Below are 14,714 nucleotides of genomic sequence, written 5' to 3' on the forward strand. Positions count from 1 at the left end.
CTTAAGGCACTGGTAGAACTCTTATAGTCTGCTATCTTTTTTATCTTAAGGCACTGGTAGAACTCTTATAGTCTGCTATCTTTTTTATCTTCAGGCACTTTTATCTTTTTTATCTTCAGGCACTGGTAGAACTCTTATAGTCTGCTATCTTTTTTTATCTTCAGGCACTGGTAGAACTCTTATAGTCTGCACATTTTCAGGCACTGGTAGAACTCTTATAGTCTGCTATCTTTTTTTATCTTCAGGCAAGAACTCACTGGTCAGGCACTGGTAGAACTCTTATAGTCTGCTATCTTTTTTTTATTTTCAGGCACTGGTAGAACTCTTATAGTCTGCTATCTTTTTTTTTCTTAGAACTCTTATAGTCTGCTATCTTTTTTCATTTTCAGGCACTGGTAGAACTCTTATAGTCTGCTATCTTTTGCCATCTTTTTATCATTTTCAGGCACTGGTAGAACTCTTATAGTCTGCTATCTTTTTTATCTTCAGGCACTGGTAGAACTCTTATAGTCTGCTATCTTTTTTATTTTCAGGCACTGGTAGAACTCTTATAGTCTGCTATCTTTTTTATCTTCAGGCACTGGTAGAACTCTTATAGTCTGCTATCTTTTTCATTTTCAGGCACTGGTAGAACTCTTATAGTCTGCTATCTTTTTTATTTTCAGGCACTGGTAGAACTCTTATAGTCTGCTATCTTTTTTATCTTCAGGCACTGGTAGAACTCTTATAGTCTGCTATCTTTTTTTATTTTCAGGCACTGGTAGAACTTTTATAGTCTGCTATCTTTTTATTTTCAGGCACTGGTAGAACTCTTTTTATTTTTTATCTTCAGGCACTGGTAGAACTCTTATAGTCTGCTATCTTTTTCATTTTCAGGCACTGGTAGAACTCTTATAGTCTGCTATCTTTTTTTTATCTTCAGGCACTGGTAGAACTCTTTTTTATCTTTTTATCTTCAGGCACTGGTAGAACTCTTATAGTCTGCTATCTTTTTATTTTCAGGCACTTAGAACTCTGATAGCCATCTCTTATAGTTTTTATCTTAAGACACTGGTAGAACTCTTATAGTCTGCTATCTTTTTCATTTTCAGGCACTGGTAGAACTCTGATAGTCGCCATCTTTTTTATCTTAAGACACTGGTAGAACACTTATAGTCTGCTATCTTTTTTATCTTCAGGCACTGGTAGAACTCTTATAGTCTGCTATCTTTTTTATCTTCAGGCACTGGTAGAACTCTTATAGTCTGCTATCTTTTTTATCTTCAGGCACTGGTAGAACTCTTATAGTCTGCTATCTTTTTTATCTTCAGGCACTGGTAGAACTCTTATAGTCTGCTATCTTTTTCATTTTCAGGCACTGGTAGAACTCTGATAGTCGCCATCTTTTTTATCTTAAGACACTGGTAGAACTCTTATAGTCTGCTATCTTTTTTATTTTCAGGCACTGGTAGAACTAGTCGCCATTTTTTTTATCTAGTCTGACACTAGAACTCTTATAGTCTGCTATCTTTTTTTATTTTTATCTTTTTATCTTAAGACACTGGTAGAACTCTTATAACTATCTTTTTCATTTTCAGGCATAGAACTCTGATAGTCGCCATCTTTTTATCTTAAGACACTGGTAGAACTCTTATAATCTGCTATTTTTTTATATTAAGACACTGGTAGAACTCTTATAGTCTTTTTTTATCTTAAGGCACTGGTAGAACTCTGATAATCTTAAGACACTGGTAGAACTCTCATAGTCTGCTATCTTTTTTATCTTCAGGCACTGGTAGAACTCTTATAGTCTGCTGTCTTTTTTATCTTAGGGCACAGGTAGAACTCTGATAGTCGCCATCTTTTTTATCTTTAAGACACTGTAGAACTCTGACAGTCTACTATCTTGCTTATCTTGGAGACACTGGTAGAACTGTAATAGTCCCTATCTTGTTTATCTTTACTGCATTATCAGAACTCTAGTAGTCTACTATCTTTTTTATCTTGAAGGCACTGGTGGAATTCTGTAAGTCTTTTAGCATTTATATCTTGAAGGCACTGGTAAAATTCCGGTGGTCCGCTATCTTTATGCCATCTGGTTGCTGGTTTAAATCTAATAGTTTGCTCTCTTGTTTAACCAGTAAGACGAACTATTATGATAGTACCTTCCTGTTATTTACAAGTCTTTATACCGTATCTCTTTTGTTTACTTCCTTCGTGACCACGTCGCTTTTGTTGTAGTTTTATTTATATATTGTAGAAATATTCCTGACGTTTCTGACAAGAGATACAAAAGACTACAAGACTATAGGAGACTCTACCTTTTGGGTCCATCTTTGAGAAGGTAAACTTTACCGGTTGATATTTCCCAAATGGTTATTGAGATATTACATGTTAAATTAATATTTCTAGATAATTTAGCTGTCGGACCAGTCTAATATTACACCAAGGTTGAACACTAAGACCTTTTATCAATTATGATAAGAAGGATAGACGTCATCAGACCAGTATAAAGCATTTGGTTCACCAAACTGCAAGGTGTAGGCTTCAAAGACTCTGTTATGTAAAATAGCGCTTACCTAAGAGCATGACTATTACAGCTTCGTTATTGTTTAAAACACTGAAAACGATACACATTAATTATTATTATTATTATTATTATTATTATTATTATTATTATTATTATTATTATTATTATTCAGAAGACGAACCCTATTCGTATGGAACAGGCCCAATACAGGGGCCATTGACTTGAAATTCAAGCTTCCAAAGAATTTGGTGTTCTTTTGAAAGAAGTGAGGACGTGATAGGAGATGCAGAAAGAGGAGCTCACTCTTCAGAAAATGAAAAATAAATTAACAAATAAATAGATAGATAGATAAAAACGCAGGTAAATTGACAAACTCAAACGAGAACAGTTTTAGGGCACTAACGCATTGCATCTTCGCTTGAACTTTTTGAGGTTCCAGTTGCACAGCATCCTCAGGGAGGCTGTTCCACAGTCCAGCGGTGTGAGGAATAAAGTAAGGAATTAAAAACACAAAATACGAAGTTGGTAAAATAGTATCATGATTACTCAAAAAAAAAGTCATACGCACAGGCTTAAAATTAAGTTATATACTCTACGCAGTAAACACACTCATGATTATACCGGAATGAAATTAGATTTAAATATGGCGCATATAAAAATGCAGCCACACTGTACATAAAAACATACATACTTACATACCTGCATACATAAATACATATATACAAGTGCATAATGCCTAATATATCAGCATTATTTTGTTTTCAGATTTAACTGAAGGACTTGTGTTTTGTGGGTTTTTTTTTTTTGCATGTTCTAAAACTGTCACAATTAGAAATAATTCAAAAGCATGTCTCCCCGTCTTATGATTATTAAATGTTCTCCTATTTCTATTAGAAATTGATTGACTGATCATCATTAAATGTCATTCTTTTGATAGGGTAATTGGTATTAGTCTTGTACTCTACTTCAGATATTAGGAGAAGCCCTATTTCCTGGTTGATAACTGTCTGTGTTGATATTATTGCCGATATTATTGTGTATTTGAACAGTATTTTTCATTAATTCAAAATTATTTCCTGAAAATATGTTTGAATGATTTAATCCCACCTTTCACCTTACTATTCTATTCCTTCAGCTTAGATTTGCTATCATTTTCACCTTATTTGTGACTGATAAATGTCTGTCTTTTGTTGTTATTGTCGATATTATGTATTCAAAAAGTATTTTTCATCAATTCCAAACCATTTCCTTGGAAGTATGTATAAATGTTTTAATTCTACATTGCACTTGGCTTTCCAGCTCCTTCAACTCAGTCTCGCTTCCATTTTCACCGTATCTCCTGACTGATAAACTTGAAATTCAGACTTTCAAAGAATATGGTGTTCATTTGAAAGAAGTTATAGATCATAGGAAATACAGAATGAAGAAATCAGTTATCAGAGAAAAAAAAAGATAAATTAATAAATTAATAGAGAAATTAATAAAAATACAGACAAATGATTGAAATACAAGGAGAACAGTTTTAGGGTAGCTCGAACGTTTGAGGTTCCAATCGCACAACATCCTCATTATGCAAACGTTTCTATTTTCGTTTTTCCTGTGTGAACCAGCTGAGCGAAAGCTGATATTCCCGGATGTTTGGGAGAGGCAATATCCCTGTCTCCAGCTTTCAATATTTTTTTTTTTTTCTTTTTTTTCTTTTCTTTTTTGGTGGGCAGAGTAAGAGGATATTTGGGTCAAAAAATATCCAAGCGATGTTCAGTTACCGTTCGTTGAACTTTCTGCACTTATTCGATTTCCCCTATCAGTTTTCTTCCCGCAGGGAGATAGCGCCGTCAAAGTTCATCTCACGCGGTGCACTGTAGGCATTGCTTACGATTCTTTGCAGCGTCCCCTTCGGCCCCTAGCTGCAACCCCTTTCATTCTTTTGCAGTTACCATGGGCTAACCAATACCCTTAAAGGTGTAGCCAGTGCTTTAATCAAATTCCATGTTGACAAAGTGCCTCACCTTGGCAGCAATTTGCCATCAACTTTGCTTATGGAGGAAGACAAAACGGCCCCTTGTGGTGACAAATGTTTTAGCTCAGGCGGGAGTAAGAGAAACGCCAGTATACCGATTTTATTCTATACCCTCTTTGCCAGTTGTCAAGTTGATTGCCATGAAATGATGACACGCATGAAGATGCGATTAGTCAGAATGATTGACAGTTGAGTATCGACTAGTATCAATTACTGTGAGAGAGGCACACATAAAGTTGCAGTTATAATAAGCAATAAGCGACTGAATATCGCTTAGTATTTTTTAAAAGGTTTAATTATTCTGCTCATCTATCCTTCCTCCCCTAGGGAGATAGTGCCGTCAGTGCACCTCATTGCACTTAAGGTTCTTTGCAGCGTGCCGCCGGCCATTAGCTGCTACCCCTATCATATTCTCTTTCTTCCATCTAACTTTCCACCCTCCTCTAACAATTGATTCATAGTGCGGCTGCGAGGCTTTCCCCCCGTTGCATCTTTCAAACCTTCTACTGTCAATTTCCGTTTCAGCGGTGAATGACCTCATAAGTCCGAGTGCTTGGCCTTTGGCCTAAATTCTATATTCAATTCAATTCTATCCTTCCTCGTTTTGAATTTTAATGACCTCGTATTCTCATCGTGCTCGTCAAGAGCATTACAAAGAAATGTATGTATACGTTAACGTATCAAGTAAGTTTCGTAGGAAATTCATTCTGAAATACATCTGCGGACAAATAGGAATATTGAAGTGTATTAGCGCTCTTGTAATAACGGATTTAATGAACGGGTATATCGTGTATTACGTGTGTACTCGGGTACAAATATGTTATTTGTTGTAAGTAAATCTAGAATGTTAACTAGTTCTGATGTTATACAAGACACAGCAATGTAGGATTCATTTGTGCAATGATTTGGACTGACAGGCTTCAGGTAAACACCTGAATTCAGTTAGAATTAGAATATGTATGAATTGACTTGAATGAGTTGTTTGCATATGCCTTTAGTTCTCTCTCTCTCTCTCTCTCTCTCTCTCTCTCTCTCTCTCTCTCTCTCTCTCTCTCAGCACCTGAATTCAGTTTGAATATGTATAAGTTGCTTACAAATTACTTGAATTCTCTCTCTCTCTCTCTCTCTCTCTCTCTCTCTCTCTCTCTCTCTCTCTCTCTCTCTCTCTCTCTGAATTCAGTTTATTGAATAAGTTGTACAAATTACTTGAATTCTCTCTCTCTCTTTCTCTCTCTCTCTCTCTCTCTCTCTCTCTCTCTCTCTCTCTCTCTCTCTCTCTCTCTCTCTCTCTCTGTGAATTTACTTGAATAATTTGTTTGAACATGACTGCTCTCTCTCTCTCTCTCTCTCTCTCTCTCTCTCTCTCTCTCTCTCTCTCTCTCTCTCTCTCTCTCTCTCTCAATTTACTCGAAGAATTGTTTGCATATGACTTCAGTTCTCTCTCTCTCTCTCTCTCTCTCTCTCTCTCTCTCTCTCTCTCTCTCTCTCTCTCTCTCTCTCTCCTCCTGCCTCTTCATGTTGACACAACGCCGTGTTAGGTCATCCGATTGATTACCTCGTGTGACCTTCCCCTGACATTTCGTCTTTGTCTCCCTTCGCTCGTTTGTGCGCACGCGCGCGCCCTTGATCGCTGGTTGGCTCTCCTGCCCTTTCGGTGCGCCCTCTTCTGCAGGAGATCACGGAGAGAGAGCTGGAGACCCACCGGAAGACGAGGGACCAAGTGGCGGAAGAGGTTGCCGAATTAGAGATCAGAGCCCGGAAGCTGCAGAAGTTGTACAAACGTCACGATGACCTCATGGGTGAGACATTACTGTTATTGTTGTTGTTGTTATTGTTATTAGTGAGAGATTATTATTATTACTGTTGTTATTGTTATTATTATTATTGGTGAGAGATTATTATTAATTAATTATTATTATGATTTTGTTATTATTATTTATTATTATTATTATTATTATTATTATTATTGTTGTTGTTGTTATTATTATTATTATTATTGGAGAAACAAATCCACAGGTATTTATGGGTATGTATATTTACAAATAAATTATTGTTATTGTTGCTATTATTACTATTGTCTATATTCGTCCTTGGCAGTTTCATAAATAATGGTATTATTATTATTATTATTATTATTATTATTATTTATTATTACTGGTGAGAGATTATTATTTTGTTATCATTATTACTGGTAAGAGATTATTATTATTATTATTATTATTATTATTATTATTATTATTATTATTATTATTATTATTATTATTATTATTATTTTACTACTCCTTATTTACTTATTATATGCCTTTCTCGACATTTTTCGGTGTTTTCTTTCATTTTTGCCTAATTAAATTACTATTATTACTAACTGAATTATTCTTATTTATACTGTCTTGATATTTTCCTACTCTTATTGATTCTTATTTCCATTTCCTCGACGTCTTTTTCCATTTCTTATCCTTTTTACCTAATTCCATTACCATCAATGTTTTTTTTCCTTTGGGGTTAATGCTGTTAGTACACCTCACGACGTGCACTGTAGGCACTGCCAAAGGGTGTCTGCAGCACCACTTCGGCCAGTAGATGCCACCCACTTTTTAGCCTTTTACTTTACCTCCATTCCACTTCCTTTCTTCAATTTTGCTGTCCGACCTCTCTAATTATTACCTCTTAGTGCAAATGAAGGGGTTTGCTCCCAGTTCCATCTTTAGATCTTTGTACTTCATCGAATTTAATTTTCTGGATCTCTTTATTTTGCTGTCCAACCGCTCCAACTCCTTTTCACTGTCCTAAGAAGCACTGAATGGCCAAATGTGCCTCGGTGCTGGGCTTGACAGCCTAAATATTATCAATACAATGTAGTACTATTATATCTTGGTAATACTTTTAATATCTATTTGCATCGTCTCCGGAATTAAATATTTAAATAAGATGTAAGCTTGCGAATTACCGCTCACACCTGTTTGTTAACTGATAAAGGTAAACACAATAATTTGACTGTTTGTGATACTATCATTCCATTATGTAACTTGCCTGATTTTCGTGAATTCGCACAAGCTGTTTGATTATGGGAGCTTATACATCATATACACTCAATATGAAAACCAGTTTAATATATATATATATATATATATATATATATATATATATATATATATATATGTGTGTATATATATAGATGTATATATATACATATGTGTCTGTGTATACAGTATATATATGTATAATATATACACCTATATATATACATATTTATGTATATGTGTGTATATATATAAATACATACATACATATATATATATATATATATATATATATATATATATATATATATATATATATATATATATATATATATATATATACACTTCATTGCATGAGTGATCATATTAAAAGCCTAGTCTGTTAGCAACGGAAAGAAATGGATAAACGTTAATAGTCTCGCATCATTGGGCTGTTGTGGTGACGTCAGAGACGTTATGTGACGTCACTGCTGCAGGAAAGAGCAAAACATAGAACAAAAAAAGAACAAAAATTGTCACTATTAAAAATAAAGATATATTTCTCTCTGTTGTTTCCTCAAATGTCTGGGTGTTTGTGTGTGCGTTTAACTTGATGGTAAAAGGAAAATAAAAAATTCCAAAGGGAACTAATTTTGATGGGGGCGGAAATGTATGTGTGTGCACTTGCATTCGTACGTACGTACATGCGAGCTCACACTCACACATACATACATACATACATATATATATATATATATATATATATATATATATATATATATATATATATATATGTGTGTGTGTATGTATGTACTGAAGATAAATACTTCAGTTGAAAACGCCTGTATAATGGGCTGTATTTGTCACTGATAATATTAGTTTGTGTAAACTGAAGTGGAGATTTCATTTTAATACACACATAAATATACAGTATATATGAGTGTGTGCTAATATGCATACATACATACATATACATATATGTATATGTAATTTTGTTTATATATATGTTCATATATATATATATATATATATATATATATATATAGATTATATATATGTATATTATAAATGTGTTTATATAATACATTTATATATATACATATATTTATATATATATATATATATATATATATATATATATATATTTATGATATATATATGAATATATATGTATATATATATATGAATATTATATATATATATATAAACACATTTATATATACATATATATATGAATATATATATATGAACATATATATAAACACATTTATATATACATATATATATGAATATATGTTTGCATGTATGAACATATATATACACACAAATTTATATAATATGCATACATACATATGTTTATATGTATATATAAATCTGCTTATACACACACATATATATATATATATATATATACATATATATATATATATATATATATATAAATATAAATATATTTATTATATATATATCTATATATACATATATATATATATGTATATTATATATATATAAATATATTTATTATATATATATATATATATATATATATATATATATATATATATATATATATATATATATATATATATATATATATATATAAGTATATATCACTATACCCTACTATGAGCATTACCCCTACACTCAAGTTCTGTTCAGCCCAAATGCCCCACGATTAAAACGCCTCATACCAAATCATCCTTCCAGACCGCCTCTTCGGAGGGGAATATGGCTCTGCCCTTGAGAACGCCCTGGAAGCAGAACTGGACGAACTGGAAGCCCACAGGTGTCGCATCATGGAAGCCAATTTCAAGTGGCGACAGGCGCAGATGATGCTTGAATACGCTTGCAAGCAACTGGCAGTCGCCGTGCAGAAGTGGCAGGACTTGCCTGCAATACCGACCATGTAAGTGGAATTTTTCTCATTTTTAATGGGGTATTGCCGTCAGTGCACCTCACGCGGTGCACTGTAGGCATTACTTAAGGGTGTTTGTAGTGTCCCTTTGGGCCCTAGCTGCAACCTCTTTCATTCATTCGACTGTTCCTCCGTTCGTATTCTCTTTCCTCCATTTTTCTCTCTAATCTCTCCCAACAGTTGTTCTACATATTTTCAGCGCTGAAAGACTTCATAGGTCCCAGCGATTGGCCCTTGACCTAATCTTGATTATATATATATATGTATATATATATATATATATATATATATATATATATATATATATATATATATATATATATATATATATATATATACATATATATCAACTTGATTACAATTGTTTAGAAAAGTTATAAATCTGGCCTCAGCAGTCCTTTAGAAACAACTAGCCTCTCTCTAATGAATACAGCCGACCCAATTCAAAGATATATCCTGTCCAGGAAAATCAGATACATCATTAAATCCCTTGACGATTAGGTCGTTCAGTCAATTCTGTGCAATGTTGCTTTGCAAGTTAATACCTCTTATCACTTTGTAAGCGAATGCTGGCTCAGTTTGAACGATAACTTTAAAGACAAAAATGGGTAATCCATCAGTCGCCAATTAGTGCCGGGATTTCAGACCCTTCGCTGCAAGCTATTGAAAGAAAATGAGCATTTGATCATTTTGATCGCTAATCTGCTAGGATTCCCAAATCCAATTAATCCTGAAGGATGAAAAATACATTTTTTAATGCCAGATAAGCGCAATATGCAATACAGAGTCATACATCTATATTCTAGGTCAAAGGTCACAGTTTCTAGAGGACTCTCGTCTCTTTGTTGGCACTTTTCATCTAGAGTGGAGCTGGGAGATGAGGAGGAATCTGATGATGAAAGGAGAGATAAGAGGGATGATGATGATGATGATGATGAGGTGGTAGGGGCAGATGAGGATGATGATGATGAGACGATATGGGGAGGCGATGATGATGATGTGATAACGGGAGATAATGGTGAGGCAAGATTGGGAAATGATGATGATAATGAGGTGCTATGGAGAAATGATTGTGATGATGATGATGATGAGACGATATGGGGAAATGATGATGATGAGAGTGATATGGGGAAACGATTGTGATGATGATGAAGATGAGATGATATGGGGAAATGATGATGATGAGGTGATATGGGGAAATGATTGTGATGATGATGAGGTGATATGGTGATATGATGATAATGATGTAATATAGGGAAATGGTGATGAGGTGATATGGGGAAATGGTTGTGATGATGATGATGAGGTGATATGGGGAATTGATTGTGATGATGATGATGAGACGATACGGGAAATGATGATAATAATGCAATATCGGGAAATGACGATGATGAGTAGGTGATATAGGGAAATGATTGTGATAATGACGATGAGACAATATGGGGAAATGATGATAATGATGCAATATGGGGAAATGATGATAATGATGCAATATGGGGAAATGATGATAATAATGCAATATGGAGAAACGATGATGATGAGGCGATATGATGAAATGATTGTAATGATGATGATGAGAAGATCTGGGGAAATGATGATAAAGATGCAGTATGGGGAAATGATAATGATGCAATGACGATGGGAAATGATGATAATGATGATGATGATAATGATGCAATATGGGAAATGATGCAATATGGAAATGATGTAATATGAAATGAGACGATATGGGGAAATGGTGATAATGATGCAATGTGGAGAAATGATAATAACGATGCAATATGGGGAAATGATGATGATGAAGATGGGAATATAGTAAAATTGTGATGATATTAAACCTCTCTCGAGTGAGATACCTTTCAAATTGTATATAAAGTAGCTGGAATTCCTTAATACATTAACACAAAACAGATAGATTTTATTTCAGTTTCGTACCCTTTTTATGAAAATTAGAATATCTATATATATATAATACATACACACATGTATATACGTATATGTGTATAAATGTATATGTATATAGTGTGTATATATGTATGTATAATATATATATATATATATATATATATATATATATATATATATATATATATATATATATATATATATATATATATGAAGAAAGAGAGAGAGAGAGAGAGAGAGAGAGAGAGAGAGAGAGAGAGACTATAACTATAACGTGCTTAAAAGGACACGCTACCACAAGTTCTGTCAATTCAGGTTTGTTGCTTATCCAGAAATAGTTCTTGAACCTGACGTACCCTTAAAGCGAAAAAAAAAAAACGAACTACGCAAAATTACGGAAAGTAAAACGAAAGTACTTGTAGACCTTTCATGCTGATTTCCCAACAGGCGCACCATACATAACCTTTAGCATGCTATGAAACGAAGTTGCTTTATAAAGTTCTACTAAGCCCCCCTCTGTAATTCGTCAGGATTCCAGACTTCCCATTTAACCTGTGGACTGAGGATTTTAGCTCCAGGATTCCTTTTGAAAAGATGTTTTTAATTTGCGTTTTAATTAGACCTACTAAAGCTGGATCTTTCTAGACAGTGACCCGGTACGTATCCACCTTTGCGGCGTGTTTAGTACAAGCTCGTTTGGGATTACTTAAAAACATAAACAAAAGACTGTAAATACCGTAAAGATAATGACCCCCAAGAAATATTAGTCCTAGATAACGACCCCCAAGGATATCTAGGAAAGATCCTGAAAGCCCTACGTAATCCCAGCTGGAGATCTTTTAATACACTCCGTCATAAATGTTATAAGTAAATGTTATACGGAGCGATTATTTTCAAACGTCCCTCCGTGTCAGGTCACTGACTCGTCGAAGAGAGGTCAAAGGTCATCGATGAGAAGAGATTTTCGAGTCGTTATTCGTTATTCTCGCTTTCTGTTCTGTGATGGTGATGATGATGGCGATGATGAACAGAGGGAAGGGGTAGGAGGAGGAGGATGATGGTGATGATGATGGTGATAAAAAGAGATAAAGGGTAGGAGAAGGATGATGATGGTGACAGTGAAAAGAGCTAAAGGGTTGGATGATGATGATGATGATGAAAAGAGGGAAAGGGTAGGAGGAGGATGATGACGATGATGACAAGAGAGAAATGGTAAAAGGAGAATGGTGATGATGATGATGACAAGAGAGAAATGGTAGAATGAGAATGATGATGATGAAAAGAGAGAAATGGTAGAAGGGGAATAATGATGATGGTGATGATGACAAGAGAGAAATGACAGAAGGAGAATGAGGATGATGGTGATGATCACAAGAGAGAAATGATAGAAGAAGAATGATGATGGTGATGCATTAGCATAGTGAAAAGGTGAATGATGACGGTGATGATGATGATGATGATGACAATGGCGATGATGATGAAAAGAGGGAAAAGATAGGAGGAGAATAATGATGATGGTGAGAAATTAGCACACCGAAAAGGTGAGATATGACTGAATATGAGAGAATAATGTAATACCAGCCACTTCTCCCACTGCTGTCAAAGAGAAAGCGTTTCCATCTATTTGTCCTCGGCCTTTCCCAGAAGCCGCGTGAAGTAATCCTACAATCATCACTTCGGGATCATAAATCAAGATAAAGATAAAGATAGTATCTTATCACAGCTTGTTGTTGGTTACGTATATCGGTTCGAAGATAGCTTGGCACTTGGGATAACGGAAGTACAGAACGTTATTCATCATGCGTAATTATTACGGTTTTCCCAATAGATTAATTTACCGAAAAGTGATGAAAGTGGATCTTATCACAGAGAGAGAGAGAGACAGACAGTCAGACAGAGGCAGAGAGAGAGAGAGAGAGAGAGAGAGAGAGAGAGAGAGAGAGAGAGAGAGAGAGAGAGAGAGATCTTTGATTCTATTTCATCAGAGAGAGAGACACAGACATGATAATGAATTCAACATGAATCAAAATGTTATCTTAAAGAGAGAGAGAGAAAGTAATTTACCTATCAGGAAATTACGGTAGGAAAGATGATGATGATAATAATAAGAGAATAGTGTAGAGAGAGAGAGAGAGAGAGAGAGAGTGAGTAATTTACCTATCAGGAAATTACGGTAGGAAAGATGATGATGATGATAATATGAGAATAGTGTAGAGAGAGGAGAGAGAGAGAGAGAAAGTCATTTACCTATCAGGAAATTACGGTAGGAAAGATGATGATAATGATGATGATAATATGAGAATAGTGTAGAGAGAGAGAGAGAGAGAGAGTGGATTCCATCTCAAATCCTCATTGTCTTTCTCCAGTAATACAAAACTAAACACGATATTTATAGTTAGAATTTTAATAATATAATGATGAAATACTGTAGGTCTTAGGTGTCAGGTGGTTATGACACTTTCTTAACCAGCTAGAGGCCGCCCCCCCCTCCCCCCACGGCTGGTTCGATTCCTGCGAGAGGCTTATTGAATTAGAGCCCATTAAGCCTCTACTGTCCTAAGCAGTGAGTTAAGTACCTGGCAGTTAGTTGACCGTTGCATAGAGGTGGCAGGTCACTCCAGAATAAGAGCTACCCCTGTTAGGGGAAAGGTGTGCTGATAATAATAATAATAATAATAATAATAATAATAATAATAATAATAATAATAATAATAATAATAATAATAATAATACAATGGGATACAAACTACCATTATTTTTAACGAAGTATATGTCTTAAAGAGGGTCTTCTTCCAAAAGAATAATAATAATAATAATAATAATAATAATAATAATAATAATAATAATAATAAATCTTATGCAATTAGCACGATAGAACAAATGAATAGTTTTTTATAATAATAATAATAATAATAATAATAATTCCTATGCAGCAAGTACGGTGGATCAAACGCTTAGTTTTTTCATTTATTTTTTCTGCTCATTTAATCTAAGCAAACTCATAATTAATGTGTAGCTCCCAGGCAGCTTCCCTTCGACGGGATCGTATTCGAAAAAAGCTTCCGAAGTGAGGTCCGAGATTTCTTGGAAATCCAATCATGTACTCTGATTAGTTATAACCGTACGTAAGTATCCCGAGAGAGAGAGAGAGAAAGAGAGAGAGAGAGAGAGAGAGAGAGAGAGAGAGAGAGAGAGAGAGAGAGAGAGAGAGAGAGTTTTTCCTTACTCAGTGTTCAAATCAATTGTAATATTGAGAGAGAGAGAGAGAGAGTTTTTCCTTTCTCGGTGTTCAAATGAATTGTAATATTGAGAGAGAGAGAGAGAGAGAGAGAACTCTTCCTTTCTTGGTGTTCAAAATTATTGTAA

The 14,714-nt window shown here is 34.4% G+C and overlaps 1 protein-coding gene across 2 annotated transcripts in view; it reads left to right on the forward strand.

Moving 5' to 3' along the window:
* Positions 1–14,714, forward strand: part of synr (sayonara) — a 149,165-nt gene that overhangs the window by 91,430 nt on the left and 43,021 nt on the right. For both annotated transcript variants that reach the window (XM_067115440.1, XM_067115439.1), the window contains exons 7-8: positions 6,202–6,328; positions 9,236–9,434. In XM_067115440.1, the coding sequence (XP_066971541.1) occupies positions 6,202–6,328; positions 9,236–9,434 (326 nt within the window). The remainder of the gene's footprint in view (positions 1–6,201; positions 6,329–9,235; positions 9,435–14,714) is intronic.

Source organism: Macrobrachium rosenbergii, chromosome 13, assembly GCF_040412425.1.
Source record: "Macrobrachium rosenbergii isolate ZJJX-2024 chromosome 13, ASM4041242v1, whole genome shotgun sequence".
NCBI classification, from domain to species: domain Eukaryota; kingdom Metazoa; phylum Arthropoda; class Malacostraca; order Decapoda; family Palaemonidae; genus Macrobrachium; species Macrobrachium rosenbergii.